The sequence below is a fragment of the Andrena cerasifolii genome, chromosome 3 (assembly GCF_050908995.1).
Source record: "Andrena cerasifolii isolate SP2316 chromosome 3, iyAndCera1_principal, whole genome shotgun sequence".
In the NCBI taxonomy this organism is placed as follows: domain Eukaryota; kingdom Metazoa; phylum Arthropoda; class Insecta; order Hymenoptera; family Andrenidae; genus Andrena; species Andrena cerasifolii.
Genome location: NC_135120.1, coordinates 7,639,946 through 7,667,392, shown reverse-complemented (window position 1 = coordinate 7,667,392; position 27,447 = coordinate 7,639,946). Strand labels below are relative to the sequence as shown.

The 27,447-nt window shown below is 43.4% G+C and overlaps 1 protein-coding gene across 7 annotated transcripts in view; it reads right to left on the bottom strand.

Annotated features, from left to right (window-relative positions):
* Mam (neurogenic protein mastermind) overlaps nucleotides 1–27,447 on the bottom strand; it is a 292,981-nt gene that overhangs the window by 66,440 nt on the left and 199,094 nt on the right. For 4 of the 7 annotated variants that reach the window (XM_076808496.1, XM_076808498.1, XM_076808500.1 and 1 more), the window contains one exon: nucleotides 14,788–16,473. In XM_076808496.1, the coding sequence (XP_076664611.1) occupies nucleotides 14,788–16,473 (1,686 nt within the window). The remainder of the gene's footprint in view (nucleotides 1–14,787; nucleotides 16,474–27,447) is intronic. The other 3 variants (XM_076808499.1, XM_076808501.1, XM_076808503.1) reach the window with 1 other exon arrangement.

The window sequence follows — 27,447 nt, the reverse complement described above, 5'->3', positions numbered from 1 at the left end:
CATGGAAACGCGGCCCAGAAAAATGTGGCCGGTCAAAGGGCTCGATATTTGTTGCGTATCCAGCGTATCGCCGGTCGGCAAACAATATCGCGTCGATGGCGTTGCTTATATCGCTTCGATTAATTGCAATTGTCGGGGGTAGGTAGCCGTGCGAATTACCATTTCGCGGAATCATCGGGCTGAGGCGAAAGGGCGCGCGGGTTTCGCCCGTCGAAAGTTGCAGCACGGATCGAATAGCGTATTAACCGCCCCCCACCCCCCGGACCCCTCCCCCACCGACACATCGCGATAATTAACCGACGGTTTAATTAAACCGTTCGCCTCACGGTTTTTCCCTGTTTATCGGGCAAGATCGCCGTCAGCTATCAGACAATCGTGCGCGTACGAAACCACCGCGCGACGCTGGTATAGTGCACTTGTGCGGTGTCATGGTCGAGTTAAAATTAGCAAGTCAACCGGATTCTCCGGTGCGACGCGAGTAGCTGAGCCGCCTCGACGGCGAATTCACCGGCTCGCTCCGCGAGAACTACCACTGCCGAGGTCCTCATTGGCAGCGGGCTTTGCGGCACGTCACTGCGCGCTCGGGATTAGGAATTCCATTCGGCCGCATCCCTCTATGTTAACGGGGCCTGCTTTTTATGATCAGCCGGGCCGTGAAATTTGAAGAACTGACGTGGAGGACTTGGGAATGTCTTGCTGGCTTCCCGATGGAGGGTGTCGTTAAGTCAGGTGCGCTGGAGGACTTCGTCTCCTATGCGCAGCGCGCTCCAAATGAGAATTGGGTAGCCGCTGTTTGTTTCTCTTCATACCTTCGCGTTCTCTTTGTAACAAGTACCATTTGAAGAGTACGTGTATTTTTATACAAATGATCTAAATAATTCACAAGGGAAGATCCCGAACACGGAAATTAAAAAAATTCTGGAACTTCGTTGGAAATTTTGATATGATGAAACTTGTAGTTGAAAGAAGTAGTTGTGGAAAGAAGAGATTTTTTGGTTAAAATTCACCAAATTTTTAAATTTTAATATTAAAATCTAAACACTTTAATATTAAGTATTGGAAAAGAAAAGAAAATTTCCTGAGGTGCGATACACTCTGCGTGACCATTACGGGTTAAAGGTTTTAGGATTGATGGATTTGGTCAACTTTACCAACAAGCCGGCGATAATACATTCGTCGAGAACTACTCAGAAGGGAAGATCCCGAACCCGAAAATTCAACAAATTCTGAAACTTTGTGAATTTGTAGGGAATTTCCTACTGATTACAACGCAATTTTTGTTTGCTGCCTAAATTCACTCTAAGGGGGTGTAACTAACCCCTGAAAATCCGGTTATTTTCCGATTTTCTGTTATAACTCGTGAACTGTAAAATATTTTTTTTACCAAATGCTAGATCTAATTGAAAGAAGTAACTTTTGTCTGGAAACTTTTTTTCTATCTCCTGCAGTTCGCGAGTTACAACAGAAAATCGGAAAATAGCCGAATTTTTAGGGGTTAATTTCACCTGCTTCGAGTGAATATGGGCAGCAAACAAAAATTGCGCTGTAATTAGGAAAAAATCCACTGCATACTCACAAAGTTTCAGAATTTCTTGAATTTTCGGTTTCGGGATCTTCCCTTGTCAGTGGCGCACCCAGCGGGGGCCAAGGGCCCCTGGCACCCCTCCCCAAAGACGGGTCTTTGTAAGAAGAAAAGAAAACTGGATTTTACTATTTAAATGAATTTTTATAATCACCTAATGTAAGAATAGAATTATAGAATTATTCGCAAGGCGCGCCAAGCGACATGGCGTTCGCCGTGGAGCGTCTGGCTGGAAACAGAGGACGATCGAGGTGGGCCTCGGTCCGCAGCCGCCTCGCTAAATAAAAATCAGTTGTTGCTAACCAGCCGAACGATACGTCTCCTTAATTTAACCGTTCCCGATATTCTCTCCTACACTAATGAATTTTACTGAATTTGCTTTACAAATATTTTCATCCCTTCAACTTGCCCCCAAGATTAAATCTTGAGTGCGCCACTGAATCTTTGTTTCGCGAAGGGGATCCTCCTCGAGCAGTAGCACGCTGGATGCTTTTCGGAAACGTCCGACCGAGTCGCGTTTAGGGGTGCACACTTTGCCCACGGTTAATATTTATGCGCAACACTCGAAACCCAGAGCGGTGTCATGTTTTACATGCAAATATCCGGGGAGGAGGGGGGAGTGAAAAAACTGCTGTCATTGCGTCGCGGAAAAATTAAAGCGGCCCCATGCGTGATTTATACCGGGCCGTATAAAACGGGAGTAATGAATGGCGGCGCGTGTGCGTTAGTGCGCGCCTACACGCGACACGCGCGAAAAACCGCGTAATCGATACGGGCTTTAAGTTTGTTCGGCGTCGACGACCGTGCACGGAATGGACTTACACCGTTTCCTCGCGTTATTACGAAAATATTTGTCGCGCCTGTGCCACGTCTCTGCGAGCCACGATCGTTCACAATTTCGATAGAGAGCTCTTTGTAACTCCCTCTACAGGTTTTACTAGTGGAAATTGGTTATAGACTACGATATCATTACACAGTGCACACTAAGTAGTGTTTTTGTGTTCGGGAGATTTCAATGACTGGACAGGGCTGTCGCGAATTTGGATTCTGACAACAGTACTGCCCTCTTTAGTTAAAATGTCCTATCTAACATTTTGAAACAACCGAGAAAACTGAAGTTTTATCATTTACTTTGTACCGTCCTTATTTTCCTTCATTCAAATTAAAACATGTTGTCATTATTTCGTAACAGCCTAATATAATTTTTATAATAGGTGTACCGGTAGGTGACGTATTATTACCGCACCAATTGATTAATTGTTTTAGATAGGATATTATAACCATTTGGAAAGAAGTTAGGTTAAATGCATTAGACTGTTGATAAATCTTTACGAAGCACGTAGAGTTTTCTAACCTTACTTAAAAGGTAAAAGACGCGTGGAACATCAAATATTTCAACATATCTAAAAAAATGAAAAAATGATAGATAGGACAGTTTAACTAAGGAGGGCAGAGTAAGTAGGGTAGGGTAGATCGGGGGTCGAATCGGATCGCAGGGCGAGTCGGATGAAAATTAGAATTTAGTCCATATTTCTTACATCGCGATAGAAATGAGCATTCCGTTCGTTCGTAGTACCTCGTCCCTCTCCCACGCACCTACAATCGCGTTAATTGTTTTAAGTCATTGTTTAGAGCTGGCACACGTTTTCGTTTGCTTTTAAGCTTGAAAATTCCAATGTGTTTATTGTTATTTGTTTGCACGGTGTCCAAGTTTAGTATTTCATGTATTTTAGACTATTATATCATCATATGTTTATGTAATCTACACCCTTTGAAATACTTATATACGGGGCTAATTGGATCACGTTATTTGGGGTGAATCGGATCACTCTTTATTTTCATTCGAGTATTTTTATGATTATAAATGTGATAATTGTTTATATACAGATGGTTAGTACGTACATAAGAAAATATATAAAACAAAAATTTATGTTAAACGATTTTATTAAAAATGTAGTAAAAGTTAAATTAAAAGGCACTGAAAACTACAAAATAATTATGTTCTTGTACTTCAATTTTGATGGTGTTAGTATCACTTTAAATAAAATCGTGGTGCACGATATTTCATGACAGGGTATGAATCACTTTAATGCTTCAACTTCTGGTTGCACATGGTGCCTCACGATTTTATTTAAAGTGATATTAACACTATCAAAATTGAAGTACAAGAAAAGACTAATTTTTTAGTTTTTAGTGCATTTTAATTTAGTTTTTACTACATTTTTAATAAAATCGTTTAACATACAATTTTTATTTTCTAGCTTTTAGTGTTTGTGGATTTACATTTCACAGCTCAGACTTCTTTACAAATATCTTTTATTGCTGTATACAGTTTAAGAATTTGCTTAAACTTTGTAGTGCTAAGTTACTAAAAAATAATTCTTTCCTTGTACTATAATTTCGATGGTGATATACTACGAACGCCTGCAAAGTTTTAGTTTTACTATTCGTACATACGTGACGGATCATTTCTCGATAAATTGTATATTTTCGGAAATCGCGATGCGACTAGCAACCAGAAACGCAGCGGTTTTTTGTCGTTTTCGTAAAGAACGCGAGTGGCTGATTTCAAGTCGTTTGGATTTGTGGTTATAGCTTCTATTTATTGATGACTGGGTAATTTTTTCACCCGCTTGGGCTTAATCCTTTTTTTAAATATTGTATTGTCATCCAAACTACGCACGTCTGCAAAGTTTCAAGACAATTGGATAGTTGGAAGTGGGTTAAATTTGAGTTGACAGATTTGAACCATACATACATTAATCAAACATACCTACAAGAAAGAAACAGCGGATCGAAGCTGAATAAAATCGTTTAAAAAAGAACAATCAGGGATCATGGTGTCCAAAAAAAATAAAGTAATCTGTGATAAAAATTAAATTTAGAGAAATGACAAAAAAAATAAATGAATGGTCTTAAGAAAATGGCATTGCATTTACTCTGGTGAAAAATTAATTCATCCACTTTCAGAAGATTATCTGAGAAGAGCGATGCCACGAGAATTGTGCTGATAGAGGCGACAAAAAACGGCAATATCCTTCCGATCTGTGCTGAGTAGTGTCACTTGATTTCACTGTCATTAAATTAGATTCGTTTAAGCTGATTCTAAAGATTTTGTCATGAAAATTTCAGTTTTTTTCAGAAATTTATGGGTGATCCGATTCGCCCGAAGTTTCAAGTGACACTACTTATATCTCTCACTTTTTGTTTTTTTGTGTGCAGAAGAAACTATTTTATGTTTAATTTTATTTTCTATTATTAATCTTAAAGCCAAAGGTGTACTACTTGGTCACAAATATATGATACAAAATTAGTTTTTTAATGTCTGACTAGTATTTTTTTACCGTCAAACACAAAGTGATCCGATTCGCCCCGGTCTACCCTATATTGCTTCGAAATGAGTCAGATCTGCCGGCAGCTTGCATGTTGGGAAGATTGATACCACGAGGGGCGAGGGTGTCGTATAATTTAAGTGAAAACAAATCTTGCTAGAATTTAAAGAGACCTCGCCTCGTATGAGAAGTTTGTGCTCCATATTAGCAACGCTGCACATTCGAAGATTTTAAAATTTCAAGCCTAGCGCAGCTTCCAGCCACCTCCGCCTCGAACATCGCGAATATCCTCGACACATTCGCGGTTCCTCCGTGCACGGTGCATGACACACCTTGATCTAACGTTAGAAGGTGCACATTCCACAACGGTGCTACATACCGCGCTGAAATCGATACCCATGTCCCTCTGTTTGTAACCTACATGTTACGTGTCTGCTCGAGAGCAACGCGCGTGTACAGTCGACGGCAAAACGCACTGTCGGCCATACTTCGGGCCGCGCGACTGAATGTGCAGGGTGATTTTCCATTTCGCTTGAATTAACCCGTGAATGGCGGATAGGTTGATCGCACATCGCGTGCGGGGTCCATTTTGACCCATAATGCCACTCATGTGCAACGCAGAGTGAGCTTTAATATTATGATCTAATCTTGTTGTAATCTAAATTCCTTATACCCTCCAAGAAATAATACTAATAATATGTGACGCATGTAGTTTGATATTTAGGATGGGTCAAAATTGACCCTGTGAATTCACAGTGAAACGAAGAAGAAACACTGTAATTTATCAACATTCGCGGGCACTCTTCGCCATTTTTGTTCTACTAGTTACATGGGATCTACACAAGCTTCCCTACAGCAGACGTCTATAGGAGAACCTTCAGGTTTGGCAATTTCAGAATATGTTGATATTTGGTTTACACGAAGGTCTTTACTTGGACATTAATTTCCCAAAGCAGTAAGGCGCGCTTTTCAGCCAAATTCGAGAAAATTGACTTCGAAGAATTCAATAAAAAGTACGATTTTTCAGGCTAGAGATAATTTAAAATAAGGTGTGAGTTTTTAATTAAAAATGATATTTACATATTTGTTAAATCGTACGAATTTGGCAGGTCTTTAAATGAATAAAAAAAAGCAGGGTAAAGAGTACAATAGTTGGCCACTTAAGTAAGTGTCACATAAATATCGAATTATAAATGTGAATTTAATAAATTTGAAATGGAAATCAATATAAATAAGTACGAAAAACCCTTAATAATCTAAAAATAGGGGTTTTAAAAAAAAAATCAAGAACGTATAAAAATATACAAAGAATGTGTTGACTACGAAGAAATATAGTTATTGGCATGGTCATGACAGTAGTTGTCCGATCGGTTTGACAGTGATTGGCCGCTATTTCACACATAATAGAACCTAAAAGAAAATGTTATATGATTTGATGATAGAAATGGGATTAAAATTATTCAATAAAAATGGATATATCTTATGTATGTATATGTTTATTAAACATAAATAAATATATTCATTCTTATACATCCTATACTTTATCAGTTATTATCTCTGACAAGGTATATTTTCTTTGGGCATCTTTCATTGCTTATAATTATTAGTTTCGCTCTTTTATTTTGAACAGTATTCTCCTTGTTACTGATTTTCTCTTTTTTAATGTTTTTCTCTTGCTGCTTTATCCAATTAATTCAATCAAATTTCATTTTTAATTCCAATTTAATTAAATAAATTTAATAATCAAATTGAATTTGGATACACCAATTAAAATTCAAATCACAAGAGACTTCAAATATAACTATAAAATGTAACATACATAATAGTACTTCTGTTTATTTAATTGTACTATAATTATGTAAATGTTGAATCTTTTTTAAAAATTTCTTATTCACATGACAGTTGTTGGCCTCCTGTAATTTTCATAATATATGCATAATTTTAACAAATAAATAATTTTTTTCTAAAGTTTCGACCGTCATTTATCAATATATACAGAATATGAGAGATATAGATATCACAAACACATTAAAATATTCGAAAACTTTCAACTGTACTCTTATGATTTTTTTATTCAATCCCTGTAATTTTCAAGCTGTAAATCCGAGTCTCCTATCTGCTTTTAAATATAATCACAGTATATAATGAGTGGAGAAATATTGATTACATTCGAAGCAAAACAGTACAAGGAATATATGTTCATTAAAAAAAAGCATAACATTGATATTTCTTTATATTTCTCATTTCTCAAAATAGGGCCAACCACTGTCAGGTGGCCAACCACTGTACTCTTTTACCCCTATCAATACTAAGACTAGTCGCGAGTGCTACACACTGGCTTCCGAATTTTTCAAACTCGATTTTCCGGAATTTCGCTGAAAAACGCGCCTCACTACCTTGGGAAATTAATCCCCTCGTGAAGACGTTGCGCGTGCGCTATGTATCAATATTTCCTGAAACCGCCGAACCTGAAGGTCCCCTTGTAAGTGACCGACGAAAATAAAGTGCACCTTCTACCACCGAAACGAGCCACCGCAAAGGTCAAACGAACAAGATCGAGCCACTTCCTGCGCCGTCCGCGGAACAATAATTCCACGTCGATTTATATTTAACGCGAGGCGACGAGCAATAGTTAGCCAGTATCGGCGGGTCAAGATGAAGGTCGCCGAAAAAGGAAACGCGTCCTTGTTGCCGTGGCGCTACGGATATGCAGATCGACGCGGGTCGATCGATAACCCTTTAAACTGGGGAGTGCGTGCCTGACAAACGATCGCGGGATATCTCGGTGCGATCCTGCCAGCGCCAACAATCGGGCAGCGGAATAAAGACAGGAGGAGCGAAATAAATAAAGAGGAGAAAGAAAGAGGTTACCACCTTTTGTAAAGGAGGAGGTTAGGCTCGGTGGCGCGCGCACGCAGGCCGTCCATTATCATTTGAATGCGCCTCGGAGCATCTGACGATTTGAATATTTCGTCAATTAAGCTGATGCCCGATTTGCATAGGTGAGACGGGGTCGCCAACCGGCGACAATTTATTTCCATGCGTGGCAGGACGAGTCCCCGGCCGATCGATACCGATTCCCTCGGCCACCGCGAAGATACGATCTAGTCCTTTCATCCCTCCGCGCCACCCCCCCGCCCCCGTTAACCCCGATTTTTCGACCGCGGAGATTGCTTCGAGGGCGAAGGAAAAGGGATGGGAGCGAGCATCCCCTGCGGTTGAGATTCTCTGCGTACCTAGAGACGCGGATAAAATTCCGCGAACTCCTTCTATATCTGTCTGCGGATCTTTGACTGTATTAACGTTGTCGAACTCGTGGAATTGTAGAAAAGCGATTAGAAGGCTGGTGTACTTTGGGGCCTGCAGTGCAGGGAGAATTTTAGGCGTGAAGGGCCTGGTTTTTAAGGATCCCTAGTGATATAATGAAGTTGGAATTTTGACGAGGTTCTTTTTCATTTGTAACTACTTTCGATGAAGCTTATGTATTCTTTGAAATAAATTTAAGGAGCTATCTTAGAGGAGGTTCCTTTGCGCCTGAACTGCCCATCAACGATGGTATCACAATGTGGATTGAACGCGGAGGGCGGCGTTAATGCTGGATACACGCGATTAGAGGTAAATTAATAATCAATTTTTAAACCTTCGACCATTGCATTCGCCCCGAAAATTCGTTTACCTATTCACGCCAATTGAAATGTTCGAATTATATCGCGAAGTGTTTGATTCGCGCCCAGCGTTTCCAGTTTCAAACTACATCCATGTAAACTCTGCTTCGCCAAAACACTTACTTTTCAATGGTAATTCTGCACCGCTTTAGCTAAATGTTATGTTCACACAAGCCGCTTTCGTAATCGCGTGATATGTACGCAATGGAGTGGAGATCATAACTTTCCTTCCTGAAATGAACATTTCCACGGAGAATCCACGTTCTGCAGGACGGATGCTTGCGGAGCAAGCCGAACTACGTAATCGGGAAGAAGAATTGCACTCGACGTTACCATTTTGGCGCGTAACAAGTACGACACAGGCTCGATGGAAATTCGGGCGAAATGGAGGCGGGAAAATGGAAAATCCACCAAGGGTAACGCACTTGGGAGCGCGATTCGGTGGCGAGTGTTCGGAACGCGTGCGATCGAAGGTTTACGAAACCTTTGAACTCGCGAACACGGTAGGGTAAAGGTACCAGTAGTTGACCATGTAAGCGTAGTCGACAACTTTTCAGAAGAACGTGAAAAATCAGGATTTTAGAAGTGGCGAACTGTGGGTATTAGGAGCCGCGGCGCGCTGTTGTAAAGAGATAGTTGCACTTCTAAAAACCTTATTTTTCACGTTTTGCTGAAAAGTTGTCAACTACTGATACATGGTCAACTACTGGCAGGGGAGACCGGAGCAGATTGTAACAAAAAAGTTTTTACAGTTACGAACGAAGGATTTTTTTATTTAAACTTTTACTTTAAACATCAGCCATTTTTTCCCAAATCAATATTTCGAAAAATCCTTCGCTCAAGTACTAGATAATATAATATAATAAGTAAATTCTTTTGAATTTTTTATTTTAAATGATCGACTTTCGAGCAGCAGTGGTCACCGCAGAAGCCTTTATTTTTAGAGAAGCTTCGAGTGATGGACAATAACTTAGTTATTGCTAAATATTTTTAAATAAAAAAAATACGATGCACGGTACTAGATGCAATGCTTAAAAGGGAAAAAGATTTTTGATACATCGTAGTGTATGGGCTGACACGTTAACGAATTTTCACTATTTTGACCTCCCATATCTTAGAAACTAATTGTCACCTCAACATGAAAATTTAGTGTGATTGATGTCTCATCATAAGCTATCATTTGGCACAAAATTCAGTTCCAAAATCGTAGGCCCAAAAAGAGGCTAAAAAAGGCCTCGTTTTTGGGTCACGCTTTGTATTCGACTAAATTTTTAGTCGTGATTCGTTATTCGTTATTCGAAGGACCGCCGTGGCGACTAAGCGTCACGAATAAGTCGCTTCAGCTCGAATAGGTACACTCGAAAAGTGTTCCTCTTGCCTCATGATACCCCCCTCGGCTCGGCCGGAGGCCCAGGGCCTCGGGGCCCGAGCCGGAGCGGCTCGGGTTCTGTCCCCCGCTTATTCGTGTCGCTTAATCACCACGGCGGTCCTTCGAATAACGAATAACAACTAAAAATTTATTCGTTACTCCCGAATAACTTCAGTTTATTCGAAATTTTTATTCGAGTTCATTCGAATAAGAATGTAGTCGAATAAAAATTTATTCGACTAATGCCCAACTCTGCTCCAGACCGAGTCCTTCCGCGCGAAGTCACGTGTGAACGCCGACTTGGAGCAACATCGGTGACCCAGATGTCCAAGTCGTTTAAAATTCCGCGCGTTACCGTCTAAATCCGATAACGGTGCATTAATCGTTATAATTTCCAAGCAGCTTTCCAGACCAAGGAACACGACGCCGACGGCTCGATAACGGAGGGGGCGATTACGCGGCTCGTTTCGGCACCTTTCCAACTTCCGTCGCGATAACCAGGCGCGCGTCGATTAAACCGATGGAAACGCCCGGTGGAACGCGAAGGGAAAGAACGTGGGAAAGTGTGGGATCGCTTTCGGTGTCGCGCTCGCGGGGGCGGATATGTAAATTCGCGAGATAACATTCCTCCTAGTGCGATGCCCATTGTTTTAAATTTTCGTCGCGTTCCCAGCGCAAACGTACAGGGGTGCCGCCGCGTGTAAAGGTGCACGCATTGGTGGCCATTGCAGCTGGGCTAATTGGGAAAGAGGAATCAAACGTTTTCGGGCAAATATAATTTATAATAATTTATATAATGAAAATGTATTTCTTTAAGTCAAATTTTAACGCGTCGGCGAAGATAGGTACCTTAAAAGAGGCACGTGTAAAGATATTAATTGGTCACGATAATTAATTAAGTATATGATTAATTAGGTTGTTAGTTTAAAGTTGTGTAAAGGGAAATTGACCATTAAAGAATAGACTTTAATTGTCGTTTCTCTATTTCAGGTAAGGAGTTTGTGCATAATGTAAGTTAACGCGTAAACAATGAAATAAACTCTATTTCAAAGCAACACGGGGTTTGTTCTTAATAGTATATTCCCCACAAATTGAACAATAAGGCGAATGTTCCAATTTCTGCTCATTTAAGAGATAACTCGTCATAAAGGTGTAAAAAATTTGTTTGCGATGAAAATTTGCAGAGTAATTGATTAATTCTTTAATAATAAATCAACCAATTCAAAAACTATTTAAAAAATATATTTCAAGATTGTTAACTATTAGTAATTTCTAATTAAATATATAATGCTCTAAATGTTGGTATTTCTGCTCATGAAAAATAGCGATGTATGTATTGCCTCGAAGCTCGAGCAACACTCGCGTAAATGTTTAAATAGTATAGAATTATTTTGTTGCAACTATAGTACAAACGTGACGCATATAATAATAAGAAAAATACGAAATGATCAGAAATGGGGACAAGAGCAGAAATTGGGACATTCAACTTATTATATTTATAATATCGTTTTTATGCGTGCGACCCTATTAGCAGAGCTATGAGTATTGCTAACCATTACTTCGGTGGTTTGGACCCCTTCATGGGCTCCCTTTATTCGTTCAGAATGCTACTATATAGGCGTGTTAATAACCTACGCGGTGGTATTTAGTTTATACTTATGTATAAATATTTATGCTGACTTATCTATTTATTATTGCTTAAGTTATTGTTCAGACTCTGTACATTGCACTTGTTTTTGTTTTGTATACCATGGGAATTCCCGTTTATTAAATAAATAAATAAATATAATCGTCTGAAATCTCAGATTTGGGGGTCCACTTTACCTCAATACTCAACTTCTCTAATCACTATCGTAATATTGCTAGGGATGCCACGAGGATTAGATTTCGTTATGCGTAATACAGCCGATTTCATGAATCTATGTTCCCTCAAACTCTTGTATTTCTCGCTTGTCAGATCACGACTTGAATACGCCTGTACTATCTGATGATCCCAGCACTACAAATACATTTATCTCCTGGAGAAGATACAACATAGATTTCTGAGATATGCTGCATATAAAATTGGGGAACGTATGGCGAGCCACGATTATAAAGTACCGCTCATGCAATCTCTTAACATTCCTACTTTACAAGTCCGCAGAATTGTATCTGATTTACTTTTTATTCATCAGATCGTCAATGGTCTAGTTAACTGTCCACAGATATTGTGTTGTATTAATTTTCATATTCCGCCTAGGCAGTTCAGGGATGCAAGACTGTTTTACACCACTTCTTCGAATTTCGGCTACCCTGATCCAATAAATCGTATCCGTGAAGTAGCTAACAAGTATACCAGTTCTTTTGATATTTTCGCCATATCTTATTCTGCACTCAAACGTCATCTGAATATTCCAAACTAGCGTCCCCCGTCTCGGCTTCGCCCGAGATATTAGCGCGATTGATTCATGTATATTAGAATTAATATCTTTTAAGGAAATTAAGTATTTCGAAAAAAAATTCTTAATAATATTTCGAAAAAGATAACATTCTCTCCAAATTTGGGAGATTTATTTTCCCTCCAGTTTTTGAGACATGCTACGCAGCCTATGTCCATCCTAGAGTATCCTGGAATAACGTGTTAAAATTTGAGGCAGATCAGTTCGATAGGTATTGAGTTTTGCGCGATCATAAAAATCGCCTCTCTCTTTATATAATAGTATAAATAATGTACTGTGATATGCATCAGCTGTTCTCTATCTTCAGCTCTGCACTTTACTAATGCGATTACTTCGATTACCGGAGCTTCTCAGTCAAATTATTTTATGCACCCTGCGTCACCTGTCTTAATGTCTTTTCTTTTTCTTTTTTTTTCTGTTGTAATATGCACCTCTTACTCCTGTGCACTAAAGGGAACCCCTTCCCGTTTACAAACAATAAATAACTAAATAATAAATGTTTGGAACAGATAAGCTCCTTTTTGCGGTGAACAGTTGAGAGAGAAAAAATTCGCCACTCAGAGAAGGAGGTGTCTGTCCTTTATCTAATAAAAGTCTCGCGCCTGCGGTTCGGAATATGAAGAATTGAAGGTAGGCTGGATAACGGAGGGAAAGATGCAACGCAGGCGGCAGACGAAAGTGCAACGCAATAACGATAAAAAGCAGAGACGCCGTGGAAGGGAAAATCGAGGTGGGAAGGAGGAAAACGCGTCGGGCCAGGAGTAAAGAAGCGTCGAGGGAGGAGGCGTCGTTCGCCTCGACGCATTGAGATGCAAATACGCGCGGTAGCTGGCGTGATTTACGAGGGACAGACGTGTCCATGTGCGATTGGGACAGAGAGAACACGTTCCGCTGCTCGAAGCTGTTCGAGGGACGGTGCAGATAAGATCTGTTCGAAACGGCCACAATAGATGAGGGATTTTATACAATCGAGAAGTCGTTTCGGGGGACTGCGCGGTGTTCAGTAGTTTCTTTCTGACATACAGATTTTCCTTCTCCCCCTGCTCGATTGGGAATCGAAGACGAAGGAAGCCAGGAACGTTCGATAGACTTTTCTGTAGATCCTACTTTGCTCGTGAACCACTAACATCGAATTCCAAAATCAATTAGCTGATTAAATAAACCTCACACCTCTAAGTTTGCAAAAAATAACCCTGTCCAAGGAAATCGTTCGAAATATAAACCTAAAACATTGAAAAATTCTACATCTCCTCCATTTCAATTCCCTCAATTATCCTTAATTATCCTCAATTATGATCGCTCGTCGATGTAATTCTTCTCACAGCGATCTACCCTATCATGCATTTCTAAGGAAGCAAAATGACGCCGGAAGGTACACGTGGGTGTAGCGAAAATCGCATGGACGGACGAGTTGCCGCGCACAGGTTGTCGCGAGTGCGGCCTCGCGACTAGCGGCCGGAGCGTATTGACGCGGATTGCAGGCGCAGGTTAAATCGAGCAGACGGTGGCGGCGTCGCGACGCCGGCTGCGCGCGGCCGTGCAGCCCTCTGCTCCTCCATCCCCTTCTCGTTCGACCGGGGTGGGGACACACAGCGGGAGGGAAAATTTATAAAGAGAGGCTGGAGGGGATAGACTACTTGTTGCGCGTCGCGGCGCCCTTGTGACGCCAATCTATCCCCTTTTCGTTTTCTCCCTTCGCGTTCCACCCGACTACTACTACTGCCGCTGATACTACCCTTAGTACGCCCGCTCGCTGGCGACGCCACCGACGACGTCGCCACCACCACCGGCGGCAGGCGACGGCGTCGTGATGCCGTCGACAAAAATAGACGTGTCGTCGCGACGCAACAGATATCATTCGACCTCGACTGACTCGCGCATGGAACTCTACCGCCTTCTTTCTGACTCCTTCCACTCCGTCTTCTGACCACCCGCGATCTTATAATACAATTGAACACGTACGTTGGTCTTCTGTTGGTTTCAGGGCGGTTATTTCGGGGTAGTTTCGTGTCTTTAATTATTTTGATACGATGAAAGATATTGGAAAGATTCTGTGTAATGTTCATCTCTTCTATGGGGTCATCTATCTCTCTTATTCTTACGTAAGAGTTTTTGGAATGAACATGAAATATAGTACTAACAATCAAACCCCACTTCCAATATCTTCCTGCCATAAAATTTCAATAAGCGCTCGACATGCAACGGGACGTCCTAACGATCACGAGTACTAAAATCCAATGGATTGCGGACGGTCGCAATAAATCCATAGCCTCTTAACGCTCGTATTCCAGGCTAACTGAATTCAATGACTGGCAATACTTGCCAGCGGTAGGACCTGCGACGTTGAGATCGACAATGCCACCGACAAACGGAATAAAGGAACCCAAGGGACACCACTGACCTGGATCTGGTGTCCAGGATTGTTGATGTGTAGCTGCTGCGCCTGGTTGATCTGCAGAGAAGAGGTGCCAGGTCCCGAGGGAGGTCTCGGCGGCGTGGAGCTGGTGAAGGGTCCCTGGGAGCCGGTTTGATTGGGTCCGCCGCCCTGGGAGCCCCTCGGTGGAAGCGGATAACCAGGGCTGCCGTGATTCGGCATCGATCCAGGACTACCGCCGTACGGCGAGTACTGCTGCTTGTAACCCCCGCTCGGGCCAAGCATGCTGGGTTTACCGCCTGTGGAGGCCTGCGGTCTCTTCATGTCCGCCAAGCCGGAGGCGAACTGCGTCTGCGAGCCGACGAACATGTCGTTGGTCTGCTGGCTCTGGAACCCGGACGTTCCGTTGTTCTTGTGATAGGTCCCGGTGCCGGTGGTCGCCTGGGACTGTCCGCCAGGCGGGCCAGTGCTACCAGGGCTCCCCAGGTAGTCCGAGGTGCCACCGAACTGCGGGAACTCCGCGTAGGGCGAGCGAGCGGTTGGTCCTCTAGCGGCCGCTGCCGCGCTAGGATTGAAGCCACCGAGACCGAGCTGCTGGCTCTTGTGCTGATGTTGCTCGGCCATCTGCTTCAGCGTCTGAGCGGCAGGACTCATCTCGGACTTGAAATCCAAGCTGGAATAGGGCAGCCGAGCTGGGGAATACTGTGCCGAGCCGAGAGCCCCCGGGCTCGAGTTCGCTGGCACCGCGTTCCCATTGTTCGTGCTGGTGCCGTTGTTCACGCCGTTGTTGATAGCGTTCCCGTGCTGCTGGTGTATCGCGTCCTTGTCGTCCTCGATCTTGATCTGGCCGTTGTTCGTGGCCATGCTATTGTTATTGTTGTTATTGGCCGCAGCCGCGTTGGCCGCGGCCATCGCCGCGTTGTTGGCCAGCGCCTCCACTGGGATCATCTTCTCCTCGAAGTCAAAGTCCTTCATGAACTCCGGGTGGAAGTCGGATATCTCGGAGATCAGGTCCTTGAAGGCGTCCGAGGTGATGATCTCGTCGCCCGTGTCGTCGCCCATGAAGTCGGAGAAGCCGGAGAAACCGGCCCCGTTCGCCGCTGCGTCCTTCTCCAGCGCAGCGGCGCACTGTTCCAGGTCGACGAACTCGTTGTCCGGCTCCTGCTTGCACTCCACCAGGTTACCGATATCCACGCACCCGATACCGCCGCTCGTTGGGCCGCCAGCGCTACCGCCACCTCCTCCCTGGCCTCCTCCGCCGCCGCTTCCCGTCTGCGATCTGGACGTAGCAGAGGCGGGTGTGTCCGGGCCCGATTTCGGCGACGAGGACGCGTTCAGCAGGTCGCTCTTCACCGAGGCGTTCGTCAACGCCTTCACCGTCACGTTCGTCGATATCTGCTGCGCCTGGGAGTTGGCCGCGGACGTGGTGAACTCCAGCTGCTGCACGATCTCCACCGAGAACTTCGTCAGGCCCTCGTTCCCGCCGCCGCCACCTCCGTGGGTGGGGCCAGTCGAGTTCGCCCCGTTTCCAGGCGGATGCTGACCGTGGCCGTGATGAGGTCCACCTCCGCCGCCGCCACCGGGACCCTGCTGATGCTGATGCTGCGCCTGGGTGCATTGCAGCTTCACCGGAGGCTCACCGAAGCCACCGTCACCGCTACCACCGCCGGCTGGCTCCAACTCCTCGGCCGTCCTCTTCACGAATTTTTGCTGCTGAAACGAGAATGGAACAGCCCCGATTAGTCGTCTATCTGCGTCATCGAGTCTCTACAAGACACCTGGGCACTTTGAACTCATACAGAAAATGATTACATCGCAGGCGTGTGTGTTACAGGGCTCGTGGACTCCTCGATAACGATGCCTAAATACATAGCAGATCCGCGAGTGCAGCTCGACACCACCCACGTAGAACGTGCAGCGCATGATCGCGTGAACCGATGGGAGGAAGAAAGGTGGAACGCGGTAATGACTTCTAAATCACTCCGGCGTTTCCCATTAGAAGCGAACGGACCGGTCGGACGAAAAAACGGGCAACCTGCCACGGCATTCTGTTCCGCGGGTCAAGGCAAAACGCGACGAGTCCTTTAAACTGGCGCGCTTTTTCTGCCACCCCTCGGCTCGGCAACCGGTAGCGCAGGATATTTAACTCGAAGGGCCCCTGGATGCCTCGCTCCGCTCCTACCACCCCGTTTCTTTCGCAATTAACCCGGCAATTTCTCACCGTACCTGTCAATACTGGCGACACTTTTTGCCCCGGCGTCTTTGTGCGGCGCGCCGCGATCCGCCGAGCGACGGAACAGACATTCGCCGCGGCTGCGACAGCCTGTTTTCTGGCGCGGGGCGGCTCGTGTCTCCGCGCGCGTAAAGCATAAATCTTGATACACTGGATCGGCTGACTCGTGGCACGTGAGTTCATGCGTTTTGCGGAGCATCGACGCGGCGGGCTCCATCCCGGCGATCGTCGAGATCGTTTGTTGCGAGCGATGCTTATGGGGGTTCGGTTAACTGACAACTGCATTAATTAGAGGGTTTTAAGGAAGAGGTTGATGATGATTAGATATTTTGAAGCAACGAGACTCTGTTGAGAGGACGCATCGAAATTCCTGAATTCGACGAGATCTTCCGTGAAGTCGGTAAGACATAAATTTCTCAGATTTTGTTCATATAAGCTAAAGAACCCTATGTCAATATTCGATCATGATTACTCTACAATATTAAACACAGTCAACCTCGAAACATTAGCTGCACGTAGAAGAATATCCGACGATTTCTTTATTTTTAATTTAACCAATAACCATATTGATTGTCCCTCTCTTCTTATGCAAATCAATTTCTACGCACCTGAACGCGCATTGCGATCTAGAGCAGGACTACAACCTCTTAAATCCAGATCTACATATGGTTTAATTAATCCAATAAATCGAATTACTGCTGACTCTAGTACTCTCTATAATAGTATTGATTTCTTTAATGGATCTGCGCACACCTTTAAAAGACAGTTACGTAGGATTATCGGATAATGTCTTATCCGGTGTACCATGTAATTTAGCATGTCTATCTTTTGTTATATTAGGTAAAGTTCTTTTTCCTTGTAAACATTTATGTAAAGAGGGCTTCGGTCCGTTTGTAAATAAATAAACAAGACACTTTCCGAGCAAAGAAAGTGCTTGCCACAGACAGAGAGGCGAGAGAAGATCGGGAAAAGGTTTCCCAGGGTGCGGTCGAGCAGCCACGACGAACGTACACAGATAGGTACTCGTGGACGACCAGGCCACCGTGTACATTTGTCATGATTCGAACCCGGGATAACCTGCGCCTCGTTCCAAAATCGATAATACGTATTACCCTCTAATAGCGAATCGGCCGTTCCACGTTTCCGCGAGCATCTGGCGTACCCCTTGGTCGCTTTCATGCCTCAAGCTGAGATCACGTCCGTCGCCTATGTAACAGGATATTCCATCGGAGCTGCTGCGTTCGTGGCGCTGAGTGCAAAGAAAAGCGCGAGAAAATTCGCCATCTACGTCCAAACAACCAGCCCTGAATCTTGTCTCCTTTAAAAGACAGTAAAACTATAGTTGCGGCTTGAATAGGAAATAAGGATCCCAGTCATCAATTAACACCACTTCGACGCAACCCCAACGAAAATATCGATGCGAGCACTCCAAGAACATAGGGCAGAGAAACGCCACGAAAGTTCGCCAGCGACGCAGCTCCGTGGCTCGTTCTAAGCCGCAATAAATTTCGAGGTAACACGGGGCCCAGGCTCTCCGTGCTCGTGGATAGCCCATGAGTATCGGCGCGGCGGCGCGCACGGGGAAATTGCGGAGAAAGCGCGCGGTAATGCAGACATTTCCGTCGCCTCGCGGAAACAGAACGCCCCGTATTTCTCGCCCGGGAAAAACGAGAAAGCCGGTCTGGATTGTGTATACGTAAGTCGTAATAGATGCGAGACGGGATCCCAGGGAGTAGTTCCGGCCGGTGCCGGCTGCTCCAGCCGCCTTTAGCGGTGCAATTTCGCCGCCCTTGCTGGATCTACTCGCTCGCGTTCCTCTCTGGCACCCGTCACTTCTACCCCCTCCTCTCGTTTACTTAAATACTACTCCTCTGATTGATTTATGCGTTTCGAAGCAGCTAGCTACTTCGACTGCCACGGAATCAGATCACAAGCCTGACATCGTTTTCGATGCGAACATAGCAGGCCGAGGAATCCCAGGGTTCATCAGCGGTGCTCTTAGGTATATTAAATACGTCGCGCGGTGGCGGAAGTTCCGGAGGCTTGGAGGAACAAGGAACGGACCTGGAACTTTCAACGATCGCTCGAAACTTCCCGGCAAGAGGGACGATTCTTTAATCCGCGTGCGAAGAATTCGCAGAATCCGACCACGCGAACCATCGATCTTTCACAGTCCGTCGCGCCGCTCAGCTCCCTCGGCTCCGAGAGCTATCTAATTATCCGCACGCTTGGGAACGCGTCGAGATTGGATGGAACGCGTTTCCCTCGGCGCTGGCCATTCCTCGATCGCGGATTTTCGCGGTTACCGTCGCGCGGCGCGGCTTATCGGTCGCCTAAAATATCTTATCTGTCGGGGAGAGCGCGAACGAGATAAATCGCCGAGTCCCGTATCTTTTCCGTGTCTTTCATGGAACGCGGCTAATAACCAGGGGGGCTCGTTAAAAGCCTCGGGGCTCGCGGAAATGAACGTCATCGCGACGTTTATTAAACGCGTCGTTGCTGATAAACGCGGGCACGCCGAGGAGGAACACGCGTGCACACGGGATTTACCGTGCGCTCCTTCTTCCTGCGATTAAAACGACGTAACCTGCCGCTCCGTCGTTCCCAGGGAAAATTATATTCGCCCCGCTGATGGGAGGCCCCCCGTAACCACGCACCAGGATGTCCAAGTCGACGAGACACTTCGCCTGGGATCTACCGCGTCTCGGCTGTCGCTAACTACGAAACGGAAGGTGTCCGAAAATCGAGACACCCGTCGCGCACGCTCGTCTCTCCTCTGGGTGCAGATTCCGGTAGGTACAGAAAATCGGGAAACAATTCGAACGAAGCTGTATCACGGAGTCCGCCACACTTTTCTGCACCCCAGGACTCGAAAGCTATCGACAAACAGAGTACAAGGAGAATAAAAGACACGAGCTTGGCGAAAATCCAAGCGGGGACCCAAGGGAATCGTAACATCAGTTATACGAAACCGCAAATTTCGAATTCACCCTCGACGGTACCTACTAAGCGCGGCCACCAAACTTTTTAACGTTCCTGTGCTCGCGGGAGTTTATTTACAAGTACCTCGAGAAGGAACTACATTCCGCTGGCAGGAAGAAGTACGTGCTCTCGTTGCGCCAAAACGTGTATAGGCGGAAGGGTGTGTAGAGTGGAAGCCGTTGAAGGGTCCACCGATTTTCCTCGCCGCCGTGAAACATAATCGAGACTGTCGACAGCGATACCGCGAACGACGAGGCAGTTATTAACACGGGCATAAATCTTTCCCGGCTTTCATTCTCCGGTCCGGTTCGGTTTCATCAACTCTTGCTCTTCCGCCCGCACCGTTCTCGCCTCCCTCCTTCCCTGCCACCTCTCTCGTCGATCCAACCCCCCTCGAACCGCGCGTCCAGCTCTTTATCACGGTCCAAGGAATTCGTTACGACCGATTAATTTTGCCGCTTAGCGATCGCAAATTAATAGGTGAAATTCGGCTGGCCCGGGGAGGCGATTCAACCGACAATCGGTTGCCGCCTGTACAGGGCGAGTTTACCGAACTTGGAGGGCCGAACGTTGTGCCACTTGGACCGCAAGTAATGCTCCACAAGATCCACTACATCGTGTCAGCGCGATCGTAACGCATAAATAGGCATTTCTAAATATCTGTGGTCCTCTTGAACACGAAGAGGGAAGAAAGGATAAGGCTCGTGGCACTCCGTATCGTTTTTGGGCCCTTCGTCTTGTTCTATAGCACTTGCAACTAGGGCTGAGACTTTGTCGAATTTTTCGGTATTCGAATATTCGAATACTTCGGTTGCTCAATTATTTGGCGAATATAATTCGAATATCCAAGTATTCGATTACTATTCGAATATTTAAGTATTCGAATACTATTCGAATATTTAAGTATTCAAATACCATTCGAATATTTAAGTATTCGAATACTGATGTATTCGAATAGTATGGTGTGAATTATAAATCAAGTTCTTTAGGTTCATATGTCAGAGTGAAATCTTATAAGCTAATTTTGACCTACTTCACACCATACTAGCTAGGGCTGGGACTATTTGTCAAATTTTTCGGTTTTCAAATATTCGAATACTTCAGTTGCTCAATTATTTGGTGAATATAATTCGAATATCCAAGTATTCGATTACTATTCGAATATTTAAGTATTCGAATACTATTCAAATATTTAAGTATTCAAATACTATTCGAATACTATTCGAATATTTAAGTATTCAAATACTATTCGAATACTATTCGAATATTTAAGTATTCAAATACCATTCGAATATTTAAGTATTCGAATACTGATATATTTGAATAGTATGGTGTGAATTATAAATCAAGTTCTTTAGGTTCATTTGTTAGAGTGAAATCTTGTAAGCTAATTTTGACGTACTTCACACCATACTAGCTAGGGCTGAGACTATTTGTCAAATTTTTCGGTATTCGAATATTCGAATACTTCAGTTGCTCAATTCTTTGGCGAATATAATTCGAATATCCAAGTATTTGATTACTATTCGAATATTTAAGTATTCGGATACTGATGTATTCGAATAGTATGGTGTGAATTATAAATCAAATTCTTTAGGTTCATTTGTCAGGGTGAAATCTTGTAAGCTAATTTTGACCCACTTCACACCATACTATTCGAATACTCAGATATTCGAAGTTTATTCATAGCATTCGAATACTTTGTAAAATATTCGAATAGTCCCAGCCCTAGCTGCAACTCGTTACCCGTGACATCGCGCGGGAGGAGAAGGGAGATTGTTCTCTCCTTTTTGTGGGAATCGTGAAAAGATGATGTATCGTTTTCTGTACCCCCAAGTGTACTTTAAAGCTCACCCCCGCCCACCGAGAAGTTTGCGCAAACTGCGGAATTATCGACATCGACGGGGGAGAATAAATGCCGCGGAGTTCCGTTTCTACTGAATCACAGAAGTGTTTACAAAGAAGTTTTCTACATGAGAGAAACAGCCAACCAATCGAGGAGTACCATAGTATACAAGCACTAGAACTTGAAGTCACGTTACCTCTTGTGCAATACGTGACACAGTACACCGCGGCACCCTGTAGAGGACCACTAAAACCTGAAGCTACAGAGTCTAGCGTGTGGGATACGTAGAGGAGACCGGGGATAGTTGGCTAACGAGGTTAGTTGACTAATTCCCTTTAATTGTTGTATTATGTTATAAATTATGTTGCGATCTGCGATACTGAAGCATATGAATGACCAGCTTGCCATTTAAAGTGTCACCGTGACAAAAACTTGCGTGTTCTGTCAGTGATAATGAAAAATCTAAAACGGTCGGCGGGAAGTAAATATTTTTCTGCGACAGCGTATACAGAAAAGTAAATATCAAGTCACCTAACCCCAAAGCGGGGTTTGTTGACTAATTCGCCTCACTACTCTAAATATAATAAAAACTACAACCTAGACTCGATTAAAACAATTTTAAAAATTAAGCCTGTATACCTAATGAAATTTCTAAACTTTTGGTGTGCAGCAAGTCAATGAAATACCAATGGTCAATTTATAAAAATTAGAAATGTTAAAAATTAGTCAACCAGCCCCGGTCTCCCCTACGATCGCGCGGAAAGCAGTTGAAACACAGCAGCAGCTCGATCGCGAGACCAAATATCCTTAATATATGCGACTGCTGCCTGCTACTCATTACTGCTCATTATTTCTCACGGTTATCTAGTAATTTATCTAATCCTTACACGGTAATTCCACGTCGTTATTTAATTACTTCCAATCAAGATAGCAAACAGACCCATTTATCATCCAGCACCTCGCGTCATTAATGAAAAGCAATCTGTAGGCGGAAAAAAAAATGGAAAAAGAAACGGGATGGGGAAACGTGTTTCCCTCGATATTTCCCAGGGCGATGATACGAATGTCCACTGGAGGAGGCGAAACGAAAAACGTTACGCTGAATCTTAGCCAGCGTACGCTAGCGGTACGGGGAGATAAGAAGCATGTCAGTAACCTTGACGCGCGCGTGAGCGAGCGAGTTCCCTCCTGCGTGGGAGGATACGCCGCTCTATTGAGCGTTACGTTTCGTTAACGACGCTCTCCGCTAGCGACGCGACTGTTAACACGACCTAAATATCGGGCGGCTAGCCGACTGTCTCGCGCTTTTAATCCTCCGAACACGGCGATCGTAGGCTACGAGCACAGGCATTCTGCCTTTACCGAAAGTTTTCCATTCATCAACCTTAATCGATCCGGTGCAGACAATTCTATATTTCTCACAAGGGAAGATCCGGAACTAAAAAATTCAAAAAATTCTGAAACTTTGTGAATATATAGGGGATTTACTGCTGATTACAACGCAATTTTTGTTTGCTGCCCAAATTCACACTAACGGGGTGAAATTACCCCTGAAGATTCGGCTATTTTTGGATTTTATTTTCTAACTCGCAATCTGTAAGAGACAGAAAAAAAGTTTTAAGGCAAAAGCTATTTCTTTCAATTAGATCTAGCATTTGGTAAAAAAAAATTATTATACAGTTCAGGAGTTCCGGAGTTGCCGCTCTTATACAGGGTGTCTCGCGAGGTAATCGAGCAAAGATTTCGTTACCGAACAAATGAAAACTTAAAAGTTACGGTATACCATCTTCGGTATTGGCAAGGGAAGATCTCGAACTCGAAAATTCAAAAAATTCTGAAACTTTATGAATATGTAGGGGATTTCCTCCTGATTACAACGCAATTTTTGTTTGCTGCCCAAATTCAGTCGAAGGGGGTGAAATTAGCCGCTGAAAATTCGGCTATTTTTCGATTTTGTGTTATAACTCGGGAGCTGTAAGAGACGGAAAAAAAGTTTCAAAGCAAAAGCTATTTCTTTCAATTAGATCTAGCATTTGGTCACAAAATTATTTTACAGTTCAGGAGTTATAACACAAAATCGGTAAATAACCAGATTTTCAGGGGTTAATTACACCCCCTCAGAGTGAATTTGGGCAGCAAAAAAAATTCCGTTGTAATCAGGAGGAAATTCTCTACATATTCACAAAGTTTCAGATTTTTTCGAATTTCCGGGTTCGGGATGTTCCCTTGTCAGTGTCGCACTGCTATCAGATTGAAATGCTGTTAATTAAGCAACTTTGCTGCGCCAGCTTGCAAGGAACTGCAGCAATGCTTTGGTTTGTAATTTGTATGTTTGGATACATCGGTGGGTTTTTTTTCTACCAGTATCCTCCATATGTAATGAGACTATTAACCTCTTCGTAGGGAAGGGCGTATCTATGAACCCGAGAGAGCACGAGCGAGCTTCGTCACGCATCAGAAGCTACGTGACTGGACAGTTTCGTGCGTCCACGAGCATCGACCGTTTTACGTTCGACACGTTTCATAACAAAGGGGTTAATCACGTCATGGAGGCACAACAAGAGTTATGCGCTCCCTACTTCGATACCGTCTCGATGTTTTCCAAGAATATCGAACGTAATTCCTTGGATTACACTCCAGTCGCGGGGTCTAAGTGGAGGGAGCCTGCAAGAAACGTGGGAGATAGAGGAGACCGGGGCAAAGTGAACCTCGGGGTAAAATGAGCTTTCTTAATTTATTCTTTAACAATAGAATATATTTACAAGTTTTGGTGACGTAATAAATGTGTGTAATACCACAATGGTAATTATGCACATTCAGGTATCGAAAAATGGAAATTTATTTAAGAAATTAGAAATGAAGTTTTAGAGACTATCAATTGGGTTTCTTTTCAATTTAGCTTTTTGGATAAATGAGTTTTAAGTGTGTTACTTTAACTCCAAATTTTTTCTGCGTGTTTATAACAAGCTTATACACATACATGTACACGCGTTTCAGAAATCATTAATCTTAATATTATTAAATAATTAATTTTCCACTGAGTACACATTCGGGGCAAAGTGACCGGGGGGTGAACTGAGCTGCAAAGAAAAGATGCGCGAGTGATGTGCGCAATAACCTAAGCTGTCAGCTAGCTGGGAAACCACGCGGCGCACAGTGGTCCGAAATCACCAAAACCTGGCCAATATTAAATTTTCGAAATATATAGCAGCTTTTTTCTGTTATAGCAGATTTGTTGTATATATATATCAGTGCGTCAAATACCGCTTGAATTTCTTAAGTATATTGATTGGTTATTGAGATATAGGCCGTCGAAGTTGACGAAATTTCATGCTCGTTAATGTCTTGAAAATGGGAGCATGTTTAATGCGTCAGAGAAAGTTTATCTGAAAACAGCAATACGTGAAACAGTTTACCATTAAAGTAAATGTTATAAACACAAATTTTCCACAGAAACGAAGTAAAATATCTTTGAATTTACCTTTGTAATTCCCATCTCAATGTGTCATAAATATAAGTCATATTTTAATAAAACCGAAGGAAAACAAAGATGAGCGTCACCGAGGGTCATGCTGTAACAAGTTTCTTGATATAAAGTAACATGTCAAGTATGACATCCAATTGAGAAAATTTGCGGTTTTTTAAGATATTTAAATTTAAAGTGGCAAGTGTATTTAGTACATGAATAAAACAGCATTCGTTATTTCAAACAACGCTTATAATCCATAGTTTTCTTTTATTATTTTCGACAATATAGTTGAAATATGTGACCTACTAAATGGAGAAATGTTGAGTTTCTTCTCTAGAATCGGAAAAAATAAAATTGTCAAAATAATGATTAAAAAAGTTTTTAAATTAACGTCGTCATATTAAAATCGACGTTCTAATTATATCGCTTTAGTAAAAAATCGGAGAGTAATCAATTTTCACAAAAATTAACTTGAAAACAACGTTTACACCGGTGGTATTAGATCCGCTATTAGGTTGCAATTTTGGCTTCAGATTCTTAATCAGCGACCTCGGAAACTGTAGGATACCAAGTTTAGACCAAATTTGATATGTTTCTGATATACGCGTCCGCCATATTGGCTTCGCCATTTTGTTTAAAAAATTTTAAATTTCAGATTCGTAATGAGCGACCCTAAAAACCCCCGAGCACCGATTTCTGACTAAATTGAACTACGTTTTGAGGGGTTTGCCGCTTTTTAGCGATTGGAACCACTGTGCGGCGTGATGGAACAGAATCTAACCTCGAAAGAATGAAAAATCTGCCACAGTTTTTGACAACCAAGGTTAAAAAAAAACAGAAACTGACGTGCTACACACGTCATCCCAGCGCAAGGGGTTAATAATTACCTATACCCTTAATTAAAACACGTATTTTATTTCAGCTCACTTTACCCCAGATAGCAGCTCACTTTACCCTATATATGATTTTAAATGTAAAGCTCGACGATATATATTTTTGCACTATGCGTCAGAATAATGTTTAGATCCTCTCTGCTTCTATTTTTCTTCCCTAGTTTTAGTTTTGGTTTAATGTTAGTTATTTAGTTACGGTTAGGCTTCTAACAGTATTCTACTGCAGCCTCGCCCTTTACTTCGCTAGTCTTTATATATGTTTCAAGTAATAAATACGAATAATAATAATAATAATAATAATAATAATAATAATAATAATAATAATAATAATATGGGGTAAAATGGTCGTTTTGGCATTTTCTTTTCAAGTTGAATTTGAATAAACTTTAAGTTTATTTTAAGTATTGCTATTCATAACATATAAATAGTAACGTTCAAATTATATTATAAATCTGTTTCCCCACATTTTCATCGAAAGGGAAAAATTATATTCGACTTCAAACTTCTTTCGCGTCACTTTGCCCCGGCCTTCCCTAGACTAGAGAAACATCCTTCATTTTCCTAGAACATCCACGTATGTCGGAGTAAAGGCTCCCCCAAATCAACGCGAATATCCGCTCCGCGCCGTGGATCACATAAGGCAGCAGTTTTTTATACGTGGCGGCTTATGAGCAGTGTTATCTGTTCCGCGGCGGATCCGCGCCGCGAAATTCGCGCTGGTTTGTGGGAGCATTAATAAAACGGTACACCGTCTACGTAATCAGCTCGAAATCGTCCTCATCGTAATCAGCTTAACGGCGATCGCGTTTCGCTTAAGAACGCGTTCACGTCCGCCGTTGTTTTCGACGATAATCCGCGGAGAGGGCAGTCGGTCGAAACCTCCCCCGGCATCCGCCTCGAGTCTCCCATTCCGCGTCGGCCGTTTCGGCCTTCGTTTAGCCCGAAACTCCGGCCGATCGAACAACCGCCGCGAAATTACTCGAGTTCAACGGCCAACGCCCGAAACTTGGGTCACTCGGTGCACCGGGCCGCGCGCGTAACCGGGGGAACAACGCTCGGAAGGGTAAACAGTAAATAATAAACAGCGGATGGAAACGCATCTCATGCGGTCGCACGTGTCACGACGGGACGCTATTTGCGGCCACCGGGTATTTATAAGCCCGTTCTAATTTAGTCGCAGACGTATAAATATCAATTTAGCGCGACGCTGATGCGGTGATCCCGCGCACGACGGCCGTTTTATTGTAACGCGGCTACGAGCCGA